This window comes from Choloepus didactylus, chromosome 7 (genome assembly GCF_015220235.1).
Source record: "Choloepus didactylus isolate mChoDid1 chromosome 7, mChoDid1.pri, whole genome shotgun sequence".
Lineage (NCBI taxonomy): Eukaryota > Metazoa > Chordata > Mammalia > Pilosa > Megalonychidae > Choloepus > Choloepus didactylus.
In genome coordinates this window covers 154056059-154080379 of record NC_051313.1, presented here as the reverse complement: position 1 = coordinate 154080379, position 24321 = coordinate 154056059, and the positions used below count along the sequence as shown (strand labels likewise).

The 24321-nt window shown below is 37.8% G+C and overlaps 1 protein-coding gene across 3 annotated transcripts in view; it reads right to left on the bottom strand.

Moving 5' to 3' along the window:
- EXOC2 (exocyst complex component 2) overlaps positions 1-24321 on the bottom strand; it is a 249277-nt gene that overhangs the window by 134343 nt on the left and 90613 nt on the right. For all 3 annotated transcript variants that reach the window (XM_037844489.1, XM_037844490.1, XM_037844491.1), the window contains one exon: positions 20417-20535. In XM_037844489.1, coding sequence (XP_037700417.1) covers positions 20417-20535 — 119 coding nt within the window. The remainder of the gene's footprint in view (positions 1-20416; positions 20536-24321) is intronic.

The window sequence follows — 24321 nt, the reverse complement described above, 5'->3', positions numbered from 1 at the left end:
CGCTTCACATGTATTCCTACTTTGGAAAACATTGCATCTAAGATAAGAAGGTATGCATAATTCAACTATGTTAAAACACAACAAATTAATATGTGATCAAGAGCAAAAAAATAATAGTGAAGAAATATTTTAATAATCGATTTTTTAAAATTGGTGAGTGGAGGCTGTAATGATTTATATGACATTTTCTTCTGAAGTTTATACAATATCCATTACTCTTAATTACAGAATTCAGGGAAATAATAACAAAGTATCAATTTTATGACATACTTTAAAAAGGAAATATAAAGGAGCTCAAAGCATCACATCACAAAATTTACATAAATTTTATAATCTATATTAAAAAGATGCAAGAAGACAATGCTTTAATTTAAAATGTTTCATGTAACTCTTGAAGGTTTCAAGACTATAAATTTATGATTAATAAATACTTCCCAGTTTCCTGAAAATATAACATATGCCACTACTACAAAAAATACAATTGCCATTAAGTAGATCCTCAGAAAAAGTTATCTCCCTCAAACTGATGTTTCAACAACTTTAATTTACGTGGTTTAATACTGAATCATTTATATAGTTAAAGTAAATTTTGAATTTTGAAACTGCTAAGAGATTGATAGTCTTATCTTATAATAGAAACTGTATTAAGAATCCATTTCCTATGACATCAGGACAGGGAAGTTGAACAGGCACCACCGCCTTAATTGGCAGACTTATTAACCGCAAGGATAACCCAGCAGGAGGCAGCCAGCAGCCCAGCACACGCAGCCAGAGGACCCAGCAGCGTCTGAGAGCATCTGCGAGACACACCTACACCAAGGGACCAGCAGGTGGCGACTCCACGCCGTACACAAAGATGGGCCCCAAACTACGTGCTGGACATCAACTGAGAAATGCGTTTTTCTCCCTAACGTTTTACTCCTTTTCTCTGACAAAAAGGGCTTCTAATAAGTTATTTTACATGGAACTAAGATATGTATGCTCTGAACACTGGATTAATGAAACCATTTTAAATATCAGTTGTCAAGTATTATTTACTATCGGTGTCAAAAATAAAACAAACAAACAAAAATCTCGAGTATTCTGGCACTTCTTTAAAACCTAAATTGCATAACTTGAAACTTCTCTATAAAAATTATCACAAATATTAAGTGGTTTTGAAGATAAGCATTACTATAAGAGAAAAAAAAAACAAGATAAAAAGCCTAATTTCTGTAAAATATAAAATCAGCAGTTTTAAAATATTTCACAATAATCAGTTTTATTTTCTCTTGATTGTTTTACCTCACAATATGAAAGCAATATCTCTTGATATGTTAAAGAGAAATTATGAAATTTCATTATGTCATGCTCTCATATATCTGCAAATCATATCCCACTGAAAAGGATGTTATTTAGAGCGTCTGTGACTGAAATCTAAAATAACTGCCCCTCAGGATCCAGCTGAGGATGGAATTAACCTGTAAACACACAACGTCATTAGAACAACAGATCACAATGGAACATTTTACAGGTGACAGAGACTAAAGTGTTGGCAAAATTTTGTTATGTTTATACTTTTCAAACTTAAGGTTACATTAATATGAGTTTTGAGAAGTCATTCATTTTCTTGGCAGCAAAAATTTTTTAAAAGTCTTATCAAATAGGTAGGGATTAATCCAACAAAAGATTCTCATGGCTTTGCAACTGGTGAGGGCTTTTGCAACTAGCTGAATGAGTCATGGGCCTATGCGTCATCATTTGTAAAAAAAAAAAAAACAAAAAAAAACAGGGCTTTAAACTACGCAATTTGTAAAAAAATTTTTTTTAAACCTCTAAAACTCTAATGACTCAAAGTTTCAATCTGAAACTAAATCGCTGCCGAGGACAAAATGGAAAATATGCTTATTCTGTTCACTATTACTACAATTCAGCACACGCATTTGCGGTCTTATGTAAAGCCATATAAAGTTTGCTTCTTCACATAGAGCAAGTATGAATATTAAACTTTAAAAGGAAATCACATCAAGAAAATTTTAAAGGTGAGAAACAAGTAACAGTGAGAATTTTATCATAATGTTATATCTGCTATTATCAACGTTACAGCTTGGCCATAAGGTTCAGATGAATAGTGCTTTTAAGATCGAAATTACTGGACTGTAATCTGTCAGTTATTTGTAGAATATCTACTGAGATTACTCTAGAAACAAAATTGCAAATAGGAACACAGCCCTATAACATGAGAAATCATCCCTATAGTATTTCTAGTTCAAAAATTCAACATGATGTTTGTAGGAAAAATAGTACAAGCAAAATCCTGGAACTAAACACTCTGAGAATGTAGGTATATCTTCTAAATTCCACAAACAATTTGTTTGCGTTACAATTTTACTAACATATCAAAGAAGACACATTTCTACAGACGCACTTGAAAGAAAAAAAAAATCCTTCAAAAACCTAAGCTTCTTTGTCACTAATATTAAATCAATCCTTTATTTCTCCAGTTAAGTATAGCTTCTGTAACATATGCTAGCACATTGTCAAAAGGAATTCCTTTTCTAATTGAGTATGCATGAGAAATTTAGAAAATTATAAACAAACAGAAAATCAGGAAAAATCATTTAAAGGAATATTATATACACACAGAAGAGAAATCTTAATTTCAATAAGAAAAAAGCAGATAGAAAATTTGTTTTTAGAAGTAGAAGTTATTTTCTTCAGAACACTGATCAATTAATCCTAGTCACTTTACTAAAAGAATAAAAGCAGTTGTGTAGAAATCATCAAAAGTTTAAAATGCATTACATTTCTTAAAATAAAATGGACTTATCAATTCTTCACAATTTGCTATTAACAAGTTGAAACATTTGCTATCTTTCCAAACAATAGTTAACTTAAAAGGCTTCAGCTTTATGCTAATCTACAGTTTTGGAAAGACCTGCAACACTCAAAAACTTAAGGGTTTACATTAAAACTTTGAATCCTACATTTCAAAACACTGAAAATGACTTTTGGGGAGAGTACAGAAAGTGCTTATTACATCTAGAATTCCAAAAAGCCTTCCAGGAAATCTTATCACGCCTGATGCCTAAGTCAGAGTAAGTCAAATCCTTTCAACTCAACTGTGTTAAGTTCTCCTATTTTAAATGCAAATAGTAGTCAGTATTTGTTTAACAGGCTCTATACAACATAAAGGGCAGAAGAGGCAGCTCTGAAGAGAAGCCTGCAGCTGTGGGGCCAGGTGAATAAGTTGACTGTATTTTCTCATCCTTCATGTCTCGTAGCGCGAGCTTTCTCACAGTCTGCGATCCTGTGAGGCGACTCTGATCTATAGCCTGCGGACTCTCAGAAGGGCGTCAGACTTCCTTACCGCCCTTAAACACCTTTGAACATGTTTTCCTGTGCACAGCAGACCCTTGTCCTGTGCACGGCCCGACCACCCACGGCTGCTTGTTGACCAAACGCGCAGGCCAGCAGCGACGGCAAACGCAGGCAGGGCAGGGCTCCAACGCCAAAGCGGAGGGGGGCATCAAGGCAGAACTACAAATGCCTCGCAAATCAGACCTGTGTCAGAAGATAAAGATGCTCCTTGTGATCTTGGGATTCTATATTTATTTAAATATCTGAGAGGGACATTTCCTTAATTTAACGGAAGTCACCTAATCCAAATTAAACGCAGGGAGACATATTTAACATACTCTCATGTTAATCTCACTTCACCGTTTAGGGTATCAGGATCGTCTTCAGCACCTTCCAGGCAACAATTCTGATGTGTGGTTGAAAAAGGGAAATATATTTTAAAAGTGAAACTACATGTGTGAACACTGAAGGGCCATTTATTAGCTGACACTGGCTACATAAGCAAGAACCATATATTCATAATAAGCCTAATAAGTGAATACCAAAAGAAAATTATTTATGCTTTTATTAAAGTAGTACACTTTTTAGTAGTAAAATATAAGTTTAAGAAGACAAAACATGCTTAAAATGTTTAAGTAACAGATTAATAGACTTAAAATCTTTGTAATAATTAATATTTTAAAATTACCAATTAATGCTAGCATTCAGTATGTACTTGGCATTCACTGCCAAAAAATCTTTTCTGCTAAGGATAGTGGATGCAGTTTAGACATGAAATGGCTCCCAGCTGCAAGGAGTCTTCTTCAAGATGTACAGTAAGCCAAGACAACAGAAAAGAGCCAGCTGCTAGGATAACAAACTGAAAAGGTCCTTCTGACATGAGCTGTGTTGGCCTATCTGATCTAACAAAGATAGATCACTCATTTCTAAAGTGAACAGAATCTAGTATCAAATAGAAGCGGCAAGTAAAGGGACTCTAATCTACCTCTTTCCTATGATATTCAACAGCTGTTATTTTACTATACAGCATCTACAAATGAATGCTACGCTATTACAAAATTAAGTCTAATTGTCAAGTCCTAGGTTGACTTAAAAAATTGTAAAAATTGCTAATATCTTAATTTTAATTTGGAGGATAAAATTGTCTTTTCAAATTAGATTTAAAAGCTAAGTACACAAATCTACATTTATGGTTACAATGTAAAAAAACACCTGCTGATCCACATTTTGGTAATTAAAATTGCTCATATAAATTTATACTTTTTACAAAAGACAGTGACAATTCCTAATGGTATGTATTTTAAATCTAATTCATGGCATACTGAATATCACCTGGGCTTTATTATCTTTCTGAAAAATGGATAAATCAGAACAGCACTTTGCTGGAGGGAAGTTCTGTTGGTTTTGTTTTGTTTTTGTTTTATTTTGTTTTTGTTTTTTTTGTGTGTAATGCATACACACAGACATTTATTTAAGCGCACACACACGTACACACAAACCCCCTCACCCGAGAGCTCAGCTGGATGTGGACAGAACCTGTATGGTAGACAGGATGTCCCTAAGCAGACTGTCTCGGAAGTCCCTTCACTAATCAGACAACTTCCTGGCTCAGGAGGCATTTTCCAAGCATCCATTTTTTTTCCTTGCAATTTTATTGAGATATAGTCACATACCATACAATCATCCAAAGTGTACAATTGTTAACAGTATCATTATGTTGTTGTGCATTCACCACCACAGTCAATTTTTGAACATTTTCATTACTCCAAAAAAAAAAAATAAACAAATAAATAAAAATAAAAATAAAAATGAAAGTAAGAAAGAACACCCAAAACAATCCATCATCCACCAATGATTCATTTTTTTATTGCAATAATAAACTAGCATTTTTCCTCTACTACCTTCTCCTGAATCTACTTTCCACTATGCATCCCTTATAGTTTATAAATCTTAAAACAGGTAAATAAAATTCGACGAAGCATTTCATCTTAAAAAGCCAACTAAACAAATACTCCGTAGTCACAAGATGCAAAAGAACAAGTGTAAAGCTATTACCATACAAGTTAGCCCACTAGCAGCCTCAAATTGGTTAAATAATCTGTGTTGGAAACAAAGTACTTAGTTACTGGGAAGAGAAGAGACAAATCAAATTAATATCCCATATTTGTAATTCCTGTAGTTGTACCTTTCCATTTTTTTCTCTTTTAACCAACTTCTATTACTCTGGGTTCACATTGTTATGATAAACATTCAGAAAACAAAATATATTTTAAATCTCAAGAAAGTAAGAGACATAAAAGAAACCTCCTGATATATAATCTCACTATAACAACTTAAAAGTAAAAATTATAATTCTATTAAAAAATTTAATACATGCATAGCAACCCACTTTTACTGTCTTTTCCACTGTGGAAATATTTTCCATAGAAAAGTCAATGAATCTACTAGTTTCCTGATAGAGGCTGCAATTTAATCTAGCATACAAAGTTTATCTAATACAAAGTTTATCTAATACTGCGTCATTTAATCCACAATTATATGTATTTATTAACCCCATTAACTAACTGTGATTTTAAAAAAAAACTATATAAATTATGTGCATAAGATCATATCTGTATTTTTTTAAATATCAAGAAAAAACATAGTGTAGTTATCCTGTGTAAACCCACAAACTTGTACGTAAATTGTAACAATATAATTTAAGCATGTATTTTACAGCTTGGGATGAAGACATGTCCTTTTTACGTCTTAAGGTCCTTGGATAAACACATTTTTATTTCTTTTAACAATTAATCTAAAAATCTGCTGAATATTAGAAAAGGTTAAAAGGGCAGACCTTTAGAACAACCTCTATTCTTAATATTTTTCTTCTAAATTAGATCCACTTCACTGTGGTAATTCAGAATCAACCATTCAGGTGTGACATATCATCTCCAAGTTTTCAAAGAGAACCTGAGCCACATATAATTGTATTTACTTGAACTGTGTGACAATGTATTTTTAAGAATCCTTCTTACCAAAGTTACTGCCTCTATTCTAAATGTTTCTGAACATTGCTTTTTGGGAAGTCCTCATAAAGCACATATCTGAAAGGAGAGAATAATTGGTCTTTAAGCAGGCTGACTCCCTTCCCCTCTATTTATTAGATATAACCAGCATACATTTTAAGAGTTAAACTCATTTTCAGAACAAAGAAAAAAACACCTTTGAAGACCACCTTTAAAAATCTTGTTTGAGAATGTCAGTAGGGGGTTAACCAAAGGCTTTTCCTGGCAGGAAAAGCTGAAGCCTTAGTCTAATTTTGGACCTATTTCACAGGGATTTTAAGAGACAAATGACACTTCTTATAAGGTGGTAAAAGTTCTCTGTGTGCAACAACTCAGTACACAGGATTGCTTTAAATATACGGCAAGAGAAGCATAATGGTTAGCCATTCTGGGCTGTAAAACACCAGACTCTTCCATCAGTATTTAGGATTTCAAGATGAGTTTTTAAAATGTCAATCTTAGTTTTATTCTCATATTTTTCCACCTTTTTCTCCTCTTAAAAACAAACCGAAAGATCAAAATTGAGCTACAGAATTGGTCACGGAAGAGAAGTGAGGAATATTTGGGGGGGGGGGGGGAGGCAAAGTTTGTTTAAGGTGCAATGTAATCTTCAGTTCTGACCTAGTCATCTGCTAGGTTCAGTACAGATTCCTAATATAAAGACTGAATCCAGAGAAAGATCTAATGCAGCATTCACAAGAATATCAATCTTACGACCACTGCTGATGCCAAAATGCTTCCTATACCAAAGAATCTTTCTTGGAAAAAGACAGCTTTTTTACACAGGACTAGTGTCTCTGAAAGTCTATCACCATCTTTGTTCATGAAATGTTCACTGAAGATGGCAAGACTAAATACAATTAACACTTTCCCCCAAACCACCCTGTAAAGACTTCTTTAAAAATACTTGTATGTTAATTAGATTTCTTAAATTCATGCATAAAGACCAGCTTTCTTTTTAAAAGACACCATGATATCTTATCCCATCTGAAGTATTTATATTCTATCTACTAAAATTGTATTTTATTTCATGACACTGTCTCAGTTCTTAACCATTGTTCTGTCTACGGGTTATTTAAACAATTACAATCACTGTTCTTTTCCAGTGTTAACAGTCCAAGTACAAATATTTTAATAGAACTTTTCAAAACTCACATACTTTAGATTTCAAATGCCACAAGCTTTCATTTAGAAAGTAGGTTCCTGAGAACACCTGAGTAAAAACAATGAAGCTTTAGAACAAAGTGCTGTGGAGATGGAATGGAGCACTGTCATTTATGCCAAATCATTTCTAAGCAATTTCATAAACCACTAGGACTATTAATCATGTTTTCAAACAGCAATAATCCCATCTAGCCTTCAGTGGAAAGCTATAATGAAGTCAAGGAAACCAGAAGGCAAACAAGTAAGAACTGGTTCACTGACCATGGAGGGACCAGATAAAAAACAGACACACCTGAATCAAGGCAGAAAAGAGGTGGTCAGCTGAGTGCCACTGGCACTCCCTCCTCAAATCCCTGGAACCTGAGTCACATGTCAGCTCTGTTGGGGACAGTGACCTTCCATGGTAGACCCTTATATATATATATAATATGTATCTTGGGACCCCCTCCTATGGGGCTGGTGCTTTCTACTCATTTACTGCCATTTTCTTCTTGCGTGGGGAAGTAATTTTTATTTTATTCTTCTAGATTACCTATTAAGACATTTTTACACATGTCAATTTTTATAGACAAAATTTCTTAACTTTGTTGAATCTCAGTGTACTTTTATACTAAATATATATTTAGATGTTAGTAACTAGGTCTACATGAAATTTCCTTCATAGAACTTACCCATGTATAGCAAAACAGCAACAGAAGCATATTTTATCTAGTTTGGGTAATTTCAGGCCCAGCTCTTCCTGAGTACCCATCTCAGCTTGCATTATTACTTTGCTTTGAAACCATGTTCACAAATTCTGTTTGATAAAATACTTGCTCCAACAAACTACCTCAGGGATGTGGTGCTGACTTGCTATCAGAGCTCATAAGTCTGCGGGGACAGGGAGAAATCTGGACACTCACTAGTCCTGCTGCTACCCACAATGCAGGGGACTCAGGTAAGTCACCTGGCTTCCCTGAGGAACCTCCCTCACGTGCGTACATGAGCTAAAGCCGCTTATGGAACTAGACAGCGTCCAGGTGTCCACCAAATATAAAAGGTCACCATTAAGAGAGCATGTTTACTGAAAGACTAAACAATATTTAGAAGAACTTCCCCCCATGTTGCCTTGCATTTATAGTATATACAATTATCTCAATCATAAAATATCCATTAGAAGTCCATCATCAAGAACCATTGTGGGTTACATAGAAGAAAAATTGTGCTTCTTCCCAGTAAACTTATAATTAAGAAAATGTTTTATATAAGCGCACACACACACACACACACACACACACACATACACACACACACAACCCATATATACATACATTGCATATAATTATATTATCTGTATAAATATAGATAAATGTATATTAAGGAGTCAACGTGGGTCTAATGACACATACATGTATTAATGATAAACTGAAAAATATCCAAGTGCAAAGTGGCCACAGTGGCCTCCGGTTCACTAATGTTGATCCTTCTTCTGTTCTAGGAAGCACGTGCTCTGTCTCATCTATGTCACACTTCACACCACTTGCACTTGCTTGTGTATTAGTTGAAAAGCCCTGGTATCAATGTACTGAAGAAGTTATGGGAGAAATTAGCCTGCTTCTGAATTTGAAAATGAACTCAATATTTGACTCTATTTGAAGTTATTGAGAGAACCTAAGATGGCAGCTAGGTGAGAAGGGCAAAAAAACACCTCTGTGAAAAATACTAGATAAAAACCAGAAAGTGACCCACAACACCAGTTCCAGCGATGCAGCAGCCAGACAAGGTCTGCTAAATCCACAGGGACTGTGCATTTGGTGAAACCAGGAGTCTGCATTCTGAAACAAGTGAGTGAGCCGGCTGAAAGTACAGTGGCCGCACTGCAGTGTGGGGAAACGGTGGGTTCGTGTTTGGAGACGGATTGGTTCTTTAAAAAAAAAAACAAAACAAAACAAAAAAAAAACAAGGGAGTGGTTGCAGATACGATGGGGAGAACTGCGCAGTGAAGCACAGCAGGAGAAGGCTGGGCCAATGCCTCGGTGTCTAGCATGGAGAATAGCCCTTCCCACACCTGCTGCTGATTGTCTCAGGGCCAGGGTAGCAGAGGGGAGCCAAAAGGAGAAAGAAACTGCACCCCTTGCAGCCATCTCCCTGACAGCTGGGGACACTCCTGCCTGGGGCCACACTCACAGGCCAGAGCTGCACCAAGAAACCCAGTGTGACAGGGAGTTGTTCCCACAGCACCACACACATGCCACAATATCGGCCGTGGGTGGCCTATAGTGCACCCAAAGCTAACTGTCCCGGAGCTGGGAAGGCAGAGCTGTGCGAAAAGGGGAAAATTAACACGTCCCATTCAGCCATCTTTACAGCAGGCTGGGAACGCCCCTGCATGGCCCGGCAGCCCAGGGCTTCCCTGGAGGGCTGGTGCACACTTGTGACGTGGCACACTCTTGCCTCAGCAGAGGTCCTGGAAGAGCACGGCTGAGAAGGGGGACCCGCTCGGAAACCCAGGGACCATACCCCAATACCAAGGACTTGTGGGTCAGCGGCAGAGACAATCTGTGGCAAAACTGAAATGAAGACTTAGGCTCTTGCAACAGCCTTAAATCTCCAGGAACACCTGGGAGGTTTGATTATTAAAGCTGCCCTGCCTCCCTAACCACCCAGACACACGCCCCACATTCAGGGCAGACAGCATCAACCACACACCCAAATTTAGTGCACCAACTGAACCCCACAAGAATCAGATCCCCACACACCACAAAGACAAAGTTGGGGAGAAATGACTTGAGGGGATTAGGTGACTCGCAGACGCCATCTTCTGGTTAGAGAAAGTGTATGCCACCAAGCTGTAGTTCTGACAAATTAGAGATCAAGTAAAGCCAATGCCAAGAGGCCAAAACAACAGAAAATCTTAAAGCATATGATAAAACCAGACCATATGGACAACCCAAACCCAAACACCCAAATCAAAAGATCAGAAGAGGCACAGTACTTGGCGCAATTAATCAAAGAACTAAAGACAGACGACAGCATGGCACAGGATATAAAGGACATGAAGAAGAGCATGGCACAGGATATAAAGGACATAAAGAAGACCCTAGAAGAGCATGAAGAAGAAATTGCAAGAGTAAATTAAAAAAACAGAAGATCTGATGGAAATAAAAGAAACTGTTGGCCAAATTAAAAAGACTCTGGATACTCATAATACAAGATTAGAGGAAGGTGAACAACGACTCAGCCTCCTCGAGAAACACAGAACAGAAAATGAAAAAACAAAATAAAGAATGGGGAAAAAAATCGAAAAAATCGAAACGGATCTCAGGGATATGATAGATAAAACAAAACGTCCAAATTTAAGACTCATTGATGTCCCAGATGGGGAAGAGAAGGGTAAAGGTCTAGAAAGAGTATTCAAAGAAATTGTTGGGGAAAACTTCCCAAACATTCTACACAATATAAATACACAAAGCATAAATGCCCAGCAAACTCCAAATAGAATAAATCCAAAAAAAAACTCACTCCAAGACATATTCTGATCAGACTGTCAAATACTGAAGAGAAGGAGCAAGTTCTGAAAGCAGCAAGAGAAAAGCAATTCACCACATACAAAGGAAACAACATAAGACTAAGTAGTGACTACTCAGTGGCCACCACGGAGACGAGAAGGCAGTGGCATGACATTTTTAAAATTCTGAGAGAGAAAAATTTCCAACCAAGAATTCTTTATCCAGCAAAACTCTCCTTCAAATTTGAGGGAGAGCTTAAATTTTTCAGACAAACAAATGCTGAGAGATTTTGCTAATAAAAGACCTGCCCTACTTCAGATTCTAAAGGGAGCCCTACCAACAGAGAAACAAAGAAAGGAGACAGAGATATAGAGAATTTTAACAAACATATATAGAACATTACATCCCAGGTCACCAGGACACACATTCTTCTCTAGTGATCACGGATCTTCCTCCAGAATGGACCATATGCTGGGACATAAAACAAGCCTCAATAAATTAAAAAAAAAAAAAAAAAAAAAAAATTGAATTTGTTCAAAGCACATTCTCTGACCACAATGGAATACAAATAGAAGTCAATAACCATTAGAGACTTGGAGAATTCACAAACACCTGGAAGGTAAAAATGAGGGGGAGATGAAAACATTGCCGGATAATCAAAAGCTGACGGACTTCACCACCAGTAGATCAGTCCTATAAGAAATGCCAACGGGAGCTGAGCAGGCTGAAAGGAAGGGACACTAAACAATTGACTGAAACTCCATGAAGAAATAAAGATTTCCAGTAAAGATCACATGGTAAATATAAATACCAGTACTACTGTATTTTTGATTTGTAACTCCACTATTTACTTCCTACAGGATCTAAAATACATGAACTGTAATGATAAATCAGTGGTTTTGGACTCAATGTAAAATATGTAATTTTTGACAAGAACTACATAAAGGTGGGGGAATGGTGGAGTATAGGAACATAGTTTATGTGTCCTATTGAAGTTAAGCTGGTATCAAAGAAAAACAAGATTGTTACAGATTTAAGAGGTTAAATTTAAGCCCCACAGTAAACACAAAGAAAGTATCATAGAATATGACCATAGAGATGAATAGTAGAGTAGGGGTTACGAGAAGTGGGGGAAGGGGAAATGCGGAGTTAAGAAATGAATGTAGGGTTTCTGTTTGGGGTGAAGGGAAATTTCTAGTAATGGATGGTGGGAAGGTGATAGCATTGCAACATTATAAATGTGATTAATCCCACTAATGGAATGCAAGGGAGGGGGTGGAATGGGAAGATTTAGGCTGTATATATGTTTCCACAATTGAAAAAAAAAGACAAGTCTAAATAGATGACAATTAAATTCCAAGGATGATCCTGGATGGGATCTGAGGATGGAGGAGAGGGGGCTCAAAAGGACACAGATAGGACATAAGGGAAAAAAAAGGAAATACAGAATGTAAGCTTTGTATCAAAGTTGAATTTCTTGAACTTCTTAGCTGCACTTAATGGGATTGAATAAAACAATGTTCTTGTTCATGGGAAATGTATATGTGAATTATATTGTTTGTGCAAAGATATGTACAGCTAGCTCTCATATGTTCAGAGGACAGAGCAATAGATGATGGATGATAGATAGGGAGGGAGGGAGGGAGGGAAAGAAAGAAACGGTGATGTGACAGGATGTTAAAGGTGGTGGATAGGGGTATCGGGGGAGGAGGGTCGGGGTATGCTGGAGTTCTTTCTGTGTATGGGGTTTGTATTGTTTTTGCAACTGTTCCTGTAAGTTTGAATTTATTTCAAAATAAAATAAAAAAAAAAACTTATCGAAAATATTTTTAGGTAATGATAAGAGTGTTTATGTCATGGTTTTTAAAAAGACCCCTTATCTTTTAAAACTATATACTAAATTATTTATGGATGGAATGATGTGATCCGCTTCAAAGTACTCCAGAGATGAGGGAGAGGGAAGAAGCAGGTGAGGGTGTAGATGAAATAAGGTTGGCTACGAGTTGGTAACTGCTGAAGTTAGGGATGGGTACATGGGAGGTTATTACACCATCTTTCATACTTTTGAATATGCTTGCAATTCTCAAAAATAGACAGTAAGAACCATTTCTGACTCATACTTAAGGGAATACGATAATCTTCCAACTAAAAGGCTATTATATGTTAGGATTTTCTATGTTATTTATATTAGTAACCATGTTGATAATGCAAAATATTACGTAATAAACATGTTTTCTGAATTCAAAGGAAAAGTAAAATATAATGAATTTAGGAAATGTACATTATATTGCCATGAAATTTGTAAAATAAGTTCAAGGAGCTGTAAGATATTAACATTCTTACTCTCACACCCAAATAGATCAGTTTATGAAAGTAATTAAGTAAAGCTCATCACAAATGAATGGTTCCATTTAATATACATTCTCTTAATTATTTCACAAGGGATGATCATGTTCTGCAACAAGTTGTCTAGAGTGAATAAAAAAAGTAGTGGGCTCTAGCTACACAGAGAGCTCTTGTCATTTTTTTCAGAAATGCTGATGTTAAGCAGTTCTGGATGAATATAATTTAGAGCCCCAGAATTCCATATAGCAATAGATGAAATCATGATGGCAGAGGAAAGAATCCATCTGGAAAGGGTGTCAAGAAAGATTCAGACCTCTGGCAGACTATTGGTTATCAAATATTTCAGGTATGGATATGGCAATACAATATATGGAATTTTCTGGAACTTTTCCAATTTTAAATAGCCTATATGTTGCCTTCATAAACTCCACTTATATCAGAAATTCAAATATTTGCATAACCAAATGATGTATTAGATTGTCTCATGTAAGCCTCAAAAGGACAACCCTTGTCAGGCCATGTATCCTGGGAGACTACCATCCGGATAATATCATCCCTGTATTTATTCACCTCTTTGGTGGAGTGGGGAATGGGGTGGCATTAATTAAGCACCTACTATGTTTCTGGAATACTTTCCTCTCCATGCCTCTTTCTCTAGACAATTCATCTTCCTCACTTAGGTACAACTGAAATATTATTTCCTCTAGGAAACTTCCTTGGATGCCTCAACCACCATGACTAGGTTGGGTCACCCCATTATTATGTTTTCACAGAATTCTGTACTCCCACTTTCCACAACTATAATTACATACAAACCTATCTGATTTTTAAAAGCACGTGACTCCCATGAGGCTGTGAGCTGAGAGGTCAGAGATCACGTCCACTGTGCGCATCACTGCACTGACCCTGGACCCGCATCGAGCACGGGTATGCCAGAATCACCTGGAAGCTTTCACAAAATTCTGATGCCTGCACCCTATGTCCAGAGACCCAAACAGAACCGGCATGGATTGGGGGAGGCCAGGAAGCGACAGCCTTTAAAAGCTTCCAAGGCATTCTACTAGGTAGTCAAGGGCTGAGAACCCCAGCTAACACAGCAGGCACAAAAGTTATGAGGTGAATAAACAGAGAAACAAATATGTGAGGCACTCTAAATAGTTAATGTTTAGTAATCCTTCCCAAAGACTACAGACGATGTCTATCATTTGCTGTCATTTTCCCTCGCCAAAACTATAAAATGATGACATTAATAGGAATTCTGACGTGGCATTAATGAAAAAATACTCAGGTTTCCCTAAATATTAAGAACAAAAGAACAGGAGGAGAAAGAAGGTGGCAGCATAGAGAGGAGTGGAAGTTAGTTAGTTCCCCTGGAACAACCAATAAACAACCAGAAAAAACTAGTAAATAATCTGTAATAACTGCTGGGGGACAAACATGACTGTCCACACATCATACAGCAACCTGGATTGGAAGGAATGCCTGAGATCGCAGCAGAAAAACTGTAAGTAAAGACTACATGACCCATGCCAAGAGCCCGTCCCCCATGGCAGCCCGAACTGCAAAACCTTGCTGTGATAGAGAGCAGCACTCCCTGAACAAGCAAATATACCTCAGTCCAGCTCCAACTGGGGTTTTGATTAACAAATGTGGACTGTTCAATACAAGTTACAAATCCCCAACAAGCACACAGAGGCTTTTAGTGACAACCAAGCTTAAAAAGCTAGGGGATTTCTCTGTCCCGGGAGGGGGAGCTCAGAGGACAGGGTGCTATCTCTGGCCAGTGGGTGAAGCTGGGGGGACCATGGACTGGCCCTGAAGGGGGCTTTTCTGTCCCTTTTTCTCTCTCTCTCAACCTGGGCAGGTCAGTGGAGAAAGCCACAGCCATTTCAGTTCCCAGCTCTCTGACTCAGACAAGGGTAGAGACAGTAGAGTCAGAGAAACAAAGACCCTATATAAATTCAAATGAAAACTCCCTAGGGGGGTGTATCTTCCCTAAGAGGAAGGAGGTGGTGCCCAGCCCTACTACCAGCCTCCCATTCAGAACCAGACCCCAGAGCCTGGGAGAAAACAGCCAAAACAGAAACTAAGGACTAAGGATGACACACCTCCTTACACCAGTCAGGAGCTACAGGATGACAGGCACCACCTGCTGGGCAGGTTAGGAAAAGCACAGCAATTGAGGCATCACGGGGTGTGTCAATCTTCTAAGACACACCCTCAGGGAAACCTGATACTGAATATTGCCCCCTTCTGAGATCTGAACCCATTCTGGTCTGGGAATACCTCACTGGAGTAACCAAGGAAACCAAATGCCTAGACAACAGAAAATTACAACCTAAACTAAGAAAAACGAAGTTACGGCCCAGTCAAAGGAGCAAACTTACACTTCAACTGAGATACAGGAATTTAAACAACTAATGCTAAATCAATTCAAAAAGATTAGGGAAATTATGGCAAAAGAGATGAAGTGTATAATGAAAACACTGGGCGAATATAAGGTAGAAATCGAAAGTTCAAAAAAACAACTGGCAGAATCTAAGGAAATGAAAGGCACAACACGAGATGAAAGAAGACACAATGGAGACACACAACAGCTGATCTCAAAAGGCAGAAGAAAACACTCAGGAACTGGAGAACAAGACACCTGAAATACTACACACAAAAGAACAGAGGGAAAAAAGAATGGAAAAACATGAGCAACGTCTCAGGGAATTGAATGACAACATGAAACGCATGAATGTATGTGTCATGGGTGTCCCAGAAGGAGAAGAGAAGGGAAAAGGGGCAGAAGCAATAATAGAAAAAATAATCAGTGAAAACTTCCCATCTCTTATGAAAGACATAAAATTACAGATCCAAGAAGCACAACATACCCCAAAAAGAATAGATCTGAATAGGCCTATGCCAGGACAGACATAATCAGATTATCAAACATCAAAGATAAAGAGAGAAGCCTGAAAGCAGCAAGAGAAAAGCAATCCATCACATACAAAGGAAGCTATCAAAGACTATGTGCGGATTTCTCAGTAGAAACCATGGAGGCGAGATGGATGTGGTGTGATATATTTAAGATACTCAAAGAGAAAAACCACCAACCAAAAATCCTATGTCCAGCAAAACTGTCCTTCAAATATGAGAGAGAGTTTAAAATATTTTCTGACAAACAGAAAATGACAGTTTGTGAACAAGATACCTGCACTACAGGAAATACTAAAGGGAGAACTACAGACAGGAAAAGAAACAGAAGTGAGAGGTTTGGAACATAATCTTGGGTGATGGTAGCACAGCAATGTAAGTACACTGAACAAAAAGATGACTGTGAGTATGGCTGAAAGAGGAAGGTTAGGAGCATGTGGGACACCAGAAGGAAAGATGAAAGATAAAGACTGGGACTGTACAACTTAGTGAAACCTAGAACGCTCAACAATTGTGATAAAATGTACAAATATGTTTTTACATGAGGAAGAACAAATAAATGTCAACCTTGCAAGGTGTTAAAAATTGGGTGGTATTGGGGGGAAAATACAATCAATGCAAACTAGAGACTATAGTTAACAAACACATTGCATTATGCTCCCTTTAATGTAACAAAGGCAATATACCAAAGCTAAATGCATATAAGAGGGGGACATAAGGGAGGGGTATGGGACTCTTGGCATTGGTGATGTTGTCTGACTCTTTATTCTATTTTAACGCTATCTTTCCTTTTGTTGCTTCCTAACTGTCATGTTTTGTTTTGTTTTGTTTTCTCTTTTGTTTTGTCTCTCTACCTTCTTTGACTCTTCCTATTTCTTTGTGGAAAAAATGGAGATGTCCTTATATAGATAGTGGTGAGGGTGGTGAATACATAAATACATGACTATACAGGGAACCATCAATTGTTTACTTAGGATGGAATGTATGGGGTGTGAACAAAACCGTCTTTAAAAAAATTATGAAGAAACCTTGAGGACACTATATTGAGTGAAATAAGTCAGATACATAGGGACAAATATTGCAGGGTCTCACTGATATGAACTAATTATAATATGTAAACCCATAGACACGAAATATAAGTTACCAGAATATAGAATGAGGCTAAAGAATGGGGAGCAGTTGCTTATTATGAATAGAATGTTCAACTAGGGTGAACTTAAGTGTTTGAAAATGGACAGAGGTGAAGGTAGCACTTTGTGAGAATAACTAACAGTGCTGAATGGTGTGTGAAGGTGGTGGAAAGGGTAAGCTCAAGGTCACATATGTCACCAGAAGGAAAGTCAGAGATTAAAAGATGGAAATGTATAAAAAGTGAATCCTGTGGTGGGCAATGTCCGTAATTGACTGTAGAAATACTAGAAATCTCTTACATGAACTAGAACAAATGTATGACACTATAACTAAAAGTTAACAATAGAGGGGCATATAGCAAGAAAAGTATACCTATTGCAAACTATATACTACAGTTAGTAGTATTTTCACATTCTTTCATCAACAGTAACAAATATACTATACCAATACTATGAGACAATAATGGAGGGGGAGTGGTTAGGGGCATGGGAGGATTTAAGTTTCCTTTTTTTTTGGTCACATTTCTTTTCTGGAGTAATGAAAATGTTCTCAAAATTAAAAAAAAAATTAATTGTGGTGATGGATGCACAGCTGTATGATGGTACCGTGGGTAATTGATTGCACACTTTCGATCTTTGGATAATTGTATGGAATGTGAACAATCTCAATTTAAAAAAAAATCTAAAGGGGAAGAGAATGGTAGAGATACATAAGAAATAATGGGGCAAGCTGGTGTGTTGAAATTTGTTAATGTTGGGTGATGGATACATGGGGGTTCATGAAACTATTCTCCCTGCTTTTGCAGATGTTTTAAATTCTCCATAATAAAATATTGTAATGAGAAGGGAGGGAGGGAAGGAGGGAGGGAGGGAGGGAGGAAGGAAGGAAGGAAGGAAGGAAGGGAGGAAGGAAGGAAGGAAGGAAGGAAGGAGAAAGAACAGAAGAACAGAAAAGAAGTGGATAAGAGCTGGGAAGTCCACAAATCCAAGCAAAACTGCTCTAAAAAAATAATTGTGACCCCCAGTTGGGCTTCCTCCCAGGTCAGGACTGTACTTATGTTACATTCAATCCTCTCAGAAACCTTGAAAGTATCATTATTGCTTATTTTGTATAACCTATGTAAGATCTTGGGCCACTGAAGCTGCATTTGGCAAATATGCAAGTAACAGGCCCATTGTTAACCCTAAAGGACATTCCCGCATCTCACTTTTTGTCTTAACAACCACACTGGCCACCCCTCCCCTGGGGTCTTCACGAGGTGACGCCCTCCTGCCTCCTGCTGCCCTGTCACTGTCCTCCTCATTCTCCTTTGTGGGCTCCTCTTCCACTAGCCTCTCCTATGCTGCACCTCAGGATTCTGCCCTGGGTTCCTTCTGCATTCACCTTCCAGAATGAAAGCATCCATTCCCAGGACCACCTATGTGCAGGGCACAACCAAGTCTCCTTTTTTCAATCCAGCTACCTACTGGGTATCTTCACTTGCATGCCAGCCGACTGAAAACAGAGTTGACCAAAAAAGGGAAATCCATAATCTTCTCTCCCACTTTCCCTAACTCAATGGCACTAGTGTCCTAACAGCGCCATCTGGGAACTATCCCCATCCCTTCTTCCTCTTCATCCCATCAGAGCCCTAGTCCTGCCAGTACTGAGAATCCACTGCCCTCCCCACATTCCCACCACCACTCTCCCAGGTGGGATGCCTGAGTGAGCAAGCACACAAACCAACAGGGCAGCCTTACTATTCCAGGTCCTGCTCCCTCTAATCCACTCACCACAGGGAAATCAGGCTGGTCTTTTAAAAAGTAACTCTGATCATGTCTTCCCCCAATGAGAATAGTTCAATGGCTCCCGCAAGGCCCTCTGGATACATTCCGAATTCCTTACAATAGCTGACGGAGCCCGTGGTGGCCTGGCCTGACCTAACCCAGCTTCCACCCTCCACTTCCATCTCATTGTTGGCTCCAGCCAATCCACAAGGTTCTCTACTGCCTGAAGCAGTATCCTCTCTTCCTGGGATATCCTTGAGATCTCACAATAGATGGTACTTCCTTCCAGATCTCAGAATGTCACTTCAAGGACCTTGAAAACTCAGATCAGATGCTGTTCCTAACTGCTATTGTAGTACTTTGCACATTCCCAGTCTTAGAAGTAGCACATGACATTCTAATAGTCTGCCTACCTGTCTACCCTACACTATTTTACCTGGTGTATTTACCAGTTTATTCTGAGCACCCAACAGTGCCTGGCCCAGAGAAGGCATTCAATACTATCAATATTTGTCGAATGACAGATTTATACAAAAAAAAAAAAAAAGCCAATAAAATGCAGCTGTGACTTCTTTACCTTTGCAAAGGTACTGCCTCTGCCAGGCTGGACTCTGCCTGGCAGGCTACTTCTCTTTCTTCCAGGTCTTAGATAGTATGTAGCCTTTGCTGAGACGTCATCCGCCATCCGAAACCAGCTAGCTAAAGCATTCTCCTCAGTTATTCTCCCTCAGGAGACCCTGTTATTTTCCTATCACTTATCTTATTTTTTCACTTTGCTGCCTGTCCAATGCCTTTCTCTTCTACCACATGGCACATCCATGAAGGCAAGGACTGTGCCCGCTTTGTTCACCACTGTCTATCTGCTACTTGGCAGAGTACCTCACACATGGTAGGGGTTCAACACAGATGTGACAAGAAAATGAATGAAGAATCCCAAAGGACTGTATCACGTCCACAGCATTATGTTGCCTCCCCCAAAATCTGACTGTTTACTCAAGCAAAATTCATCAATACCTGAAGTATAAACATCAGCAATCGGAAAAGACTCATTAAAAGCATTTCTCTCTTCCCTATTCTGTTTCTCACTCTTAGATGTAATGCTAACTAACCTATGGCCAAAAAAAAAAAAAAAAAAAGGATAATTAAGTGATCAGTCTGTTAACAATCAAACTTTACCAAGGGATAGGGCAGTAAACTGGAAGAGACACTGACTTGCCTTTTAGGTCTTTGATGTAGCCCTCTTTGCAGCTGTGCATGAGCTGAAGGATCCACTTGTGTTGGGCTCCAATACACTGCCACGCAGGGTCCCCAGATGCATGGAGGTCACACAGGTACCTGAAAAAGCAAGTCCAAGGTTGACAAAGAGGCTTCTTCTGACAGAGCTATAAATGAGGCCAAAAGCTAGCATATTTTAAAATCATTGTTAAGGAAAAAAAAAAATCCAAAATATAATCAATTAGTAAAGCATTTGTCAATTCTAGTCTTTAATATTTAGTTCTATTTTCAATGAAGTATATTCAAATTTCTTTTCATGCAGTTAACAAACAACAATAAAACTGTATTTAATTTTAAAAAGTTAAGGAACTTCTAAAAAGACAACCAGAACAACAGACAAACTTGCAAGGATCCTATCTAATTAGTGAAAACTATTCTTTATATTTACATTTAGCTCACAGAGTGTTACTACTTAGGAGATGTTACATAAAACACAGGTGCAGTCTAGCAGAGGGAGGCCTGGTGAACTATTTTTTAAATTTCAGCGTCTTAAAAAATTCCTTTCTAGTATGAATTATGGCCACTAGATGGCAGTGTGACACTTTCTGTGACCATCTAAACATGGGACAATTCAAACTTAAGGCCCGTTTATCTATATGAAGAGATTTGGTGACAACACACACTTATCTCTGAAGTCTAAACTCCAATTCGTGACTGTTCGAAAAAAGTTATCTAGAAAATACAGTAAAGACGGGTATTTTTCCTAAGTTCTTAAATAGTTCTGAAAATACTTGGTCTTTTTTTGTGTGTATAAAAATACCCAAATCAAAATATACAATTGAAATATATTTCATTTGAAAATTTTCTATCAAATATTTAACAAGATTTGGCCATTAGCCCTAATGAAATATAAATATAACAAGCTAAATTCAATGCTATCCACTCCAAAAGCATGTCCAAATGAATTTATTATCCTACTATTATTCTTAAATAAGCTATTATCCATTCCTTTGCGGTTGAAGATTTTTGTTCAGTGATAAATTTTAATTAACGGCTACAAGCTTTACCCCTAGCCCATTCTTAATCACTTAGGGATATATCCGGTGCTTCTCTCCTACTTTTCTCCAGTAATGGATACTCATACTTAACTGTTACATCTCAATTACCAGGTAATTAAGAAGGAATAAGTCCATTTTATCATAAGTTGGCAACTAATAAAATGCTTGAGAAGAAATATGACCTTCCACTGAGGAACTATGCACACTGACCCTGACCTTCACAGGTCGGTAATGGAAGCAGGCTGCTTTCTGGGAGCTGGGCATTTGATCATCCTGCTCCACCGCTTTCTTAAGACAGTCAGGGGTGCTCTGGAAGCAGCCCGGAGAGCCACCCCTACCCCTCCTCCCTAGAGCTGTAAATAGTATTCTGCATTGGAAAGGGACACATAATTCAAAGGAAGAACTTGAACCATATTAAGAAGTCACTAGGGATTTCCCTGCATATAGGAGAATAACATCCCGAGAAGAAAACTCTAACTAAATTTAGCTTGGCTTCCTCTTTTACACCTGAAGTATAAATATAAATATAAAATGTAAGTATAAATATAAGAATACTATGCTTTTTTCTTCCCAAAGAACATGGGATTTCATTTTTTTCTTGCAGGAATAATTTGTTTCAGCATTCTTAGATAGGTTGGTTTTGCCTCCAAATACTCCCACAATCCTTTCTCCTAACTCTCACTTATGTAGAGTGAGAGTATTTGGTATTAGTAGTAAAAGATAGTCAAGTTCTTTCAGAAAAGATGTATCCTTTACATTTTTTAACAGACGAATAAGAAAGTACATCATCCTTTACAACGGCTCTTTTTTGAGAAATGTACTAAGAGAAATCAATGCACTTTTTTACCTAATAACATTTTAAATTTTAAGTTTCTTTAGTATGTTGACTATGTCCTTGCAAAATTTAATAAGTCTCTTCATATTTCATTCATGGGCATTAGATCAAGAGCTTTATAAAGATAAACTTGTTCTTTCAGAAATACCAGTGTCTCAGTTCAAAAGGACTTATGCTTCAGACTTTTCTTTAATGACTTAATACAATAAGTTTCCTCTTTTCTTTTAGCTTTTCAAAATAAGTCATTTGATTTCAAAAGATTTTGTTTAAAATGATACATATTATTGCTGTTTCTTTTAAAATTGCATTTCAAAGAACATTTTTAAACAAGGCTTTTGTTAGAAAAAGAAAGTAAAGAATGTTAATTATGGTGACTAGAGGCTCAATATTTTAGCATTTAAGAACGAAAGTTTTCAGAAATAGTCTGACAATTTTCTAACAAAGACCAGGGACAGGACCACATTGACATGGAAAGATGTATACAGAACTCTGCTTCTTGCTAAAACCTAGTGGTATGCTGCCTGCCAGCACCAAAACAAAATGGGGAGAATGATCTTTGGATGAAATGGTGAACACAGGTAGGACAACGGAGTAGTAATGTGATGTTTACTCAAACCATGTGCAGCTCCAAAGATCTGAGAAAATGAACATAGATGCATTTTTGTTGGTGATACAGTTCTATCTATCACTAGGTGCCCAGATGCCATCACCACAAACCTCAGCTCCCAACAGATATGTGATCTGGTCCTGACGTCATTTTGCCTATGTATTAATGACTAAAAATGTAATTTAAAACAGATAATGGAACTGCTCAGTGTCTTCTCAAAGTTAGCATTGGAAATAAAATGATTAAGAAATAAGTAAAATTTTGTTGATGTTCTTGTTCTTTTCCCTTTAAAATCAGAGGGGAAAAAAGCATTTAAATATTTGAATGCATCTTTTTTGATGGCTAGCAATTTTTAAATGATATCCAGTAAGCTGACTCTACGAACTGCCATATAGAAGCATTTCACTGCTTAAGTTTCTTTACATGTAAAACAAAGCACCTGAATAGCTTATGCGTGGTTTCCTTCAAGCTTTAAATTTCTACAATTCTAAAAGCAAGGAAAATCTCCCCAGTACCTTCTTTCCTGTGGAGGCAGCTTAGAGAATAGCAAGGGTAGGCTTTGAAACTGCACGAACACAAGTCCTACCCTAGCTGCATGTGTTGGACAAAAGCCCAAGGCTCAGTTTCCTCACCTGCAGAGTGGGCACTTTGAGGAGCAGAGGTGATATACAGGGTACCCAGGCCCACCGTGGGTCTCAGTACAGCCACCATCACGTTTGTGCTCCCCATGCCACTGCTGAAGCATCTTCTCACTGTCTCCTCGGCAACACGGATGTGCCGACAGGCAGGATGCACCATGTGCCCTCTGCTGACACTCCAGCAACACTGGGAATTCGGGTCTGGGCATGGACCCTGGTCCCGCCACAACTGCAAAAGCAGCCGGCTTCCACGGCTGAACCCTCCTTCAGTCCCCCAAAACATTTTCAATAGTCACATGCCAATCACACCCCAAAATGCATAACTACATGATCTATTATAATTGTATAACTACTGAATATTCAACAACCTCCACTGGTTAACGTATCATTACGTTTGGAAAACAAAAGTTTAATCCGAGAGCAAAGGCCACTCAAAATATCCCAACAGAAAATCAAGATTATATATTTTTTAAATCAAAGATATAAAAAGCTAGTAATTTACATTATAATTCTCCAAACCTGGTACAAACCATCTCTAACTCTAGGAATGTTACTTACTGAGTGCTTTTTATGTATCCAGTGCTGCATCAAAACCTTAAACGTATTCTTGATTGTCTTTGCAACCACGCTATAATATAGATCATGTTACCAAGTCCATTTTACAGATGAAGAAACTAAAGAGATGTCATTAAGTTACCCAAAGTAAACAGCTAGCACCCATTATTATGCTGCACTGCTTTCTTCTGAGGCCTTCTCTTCATTCCCTGT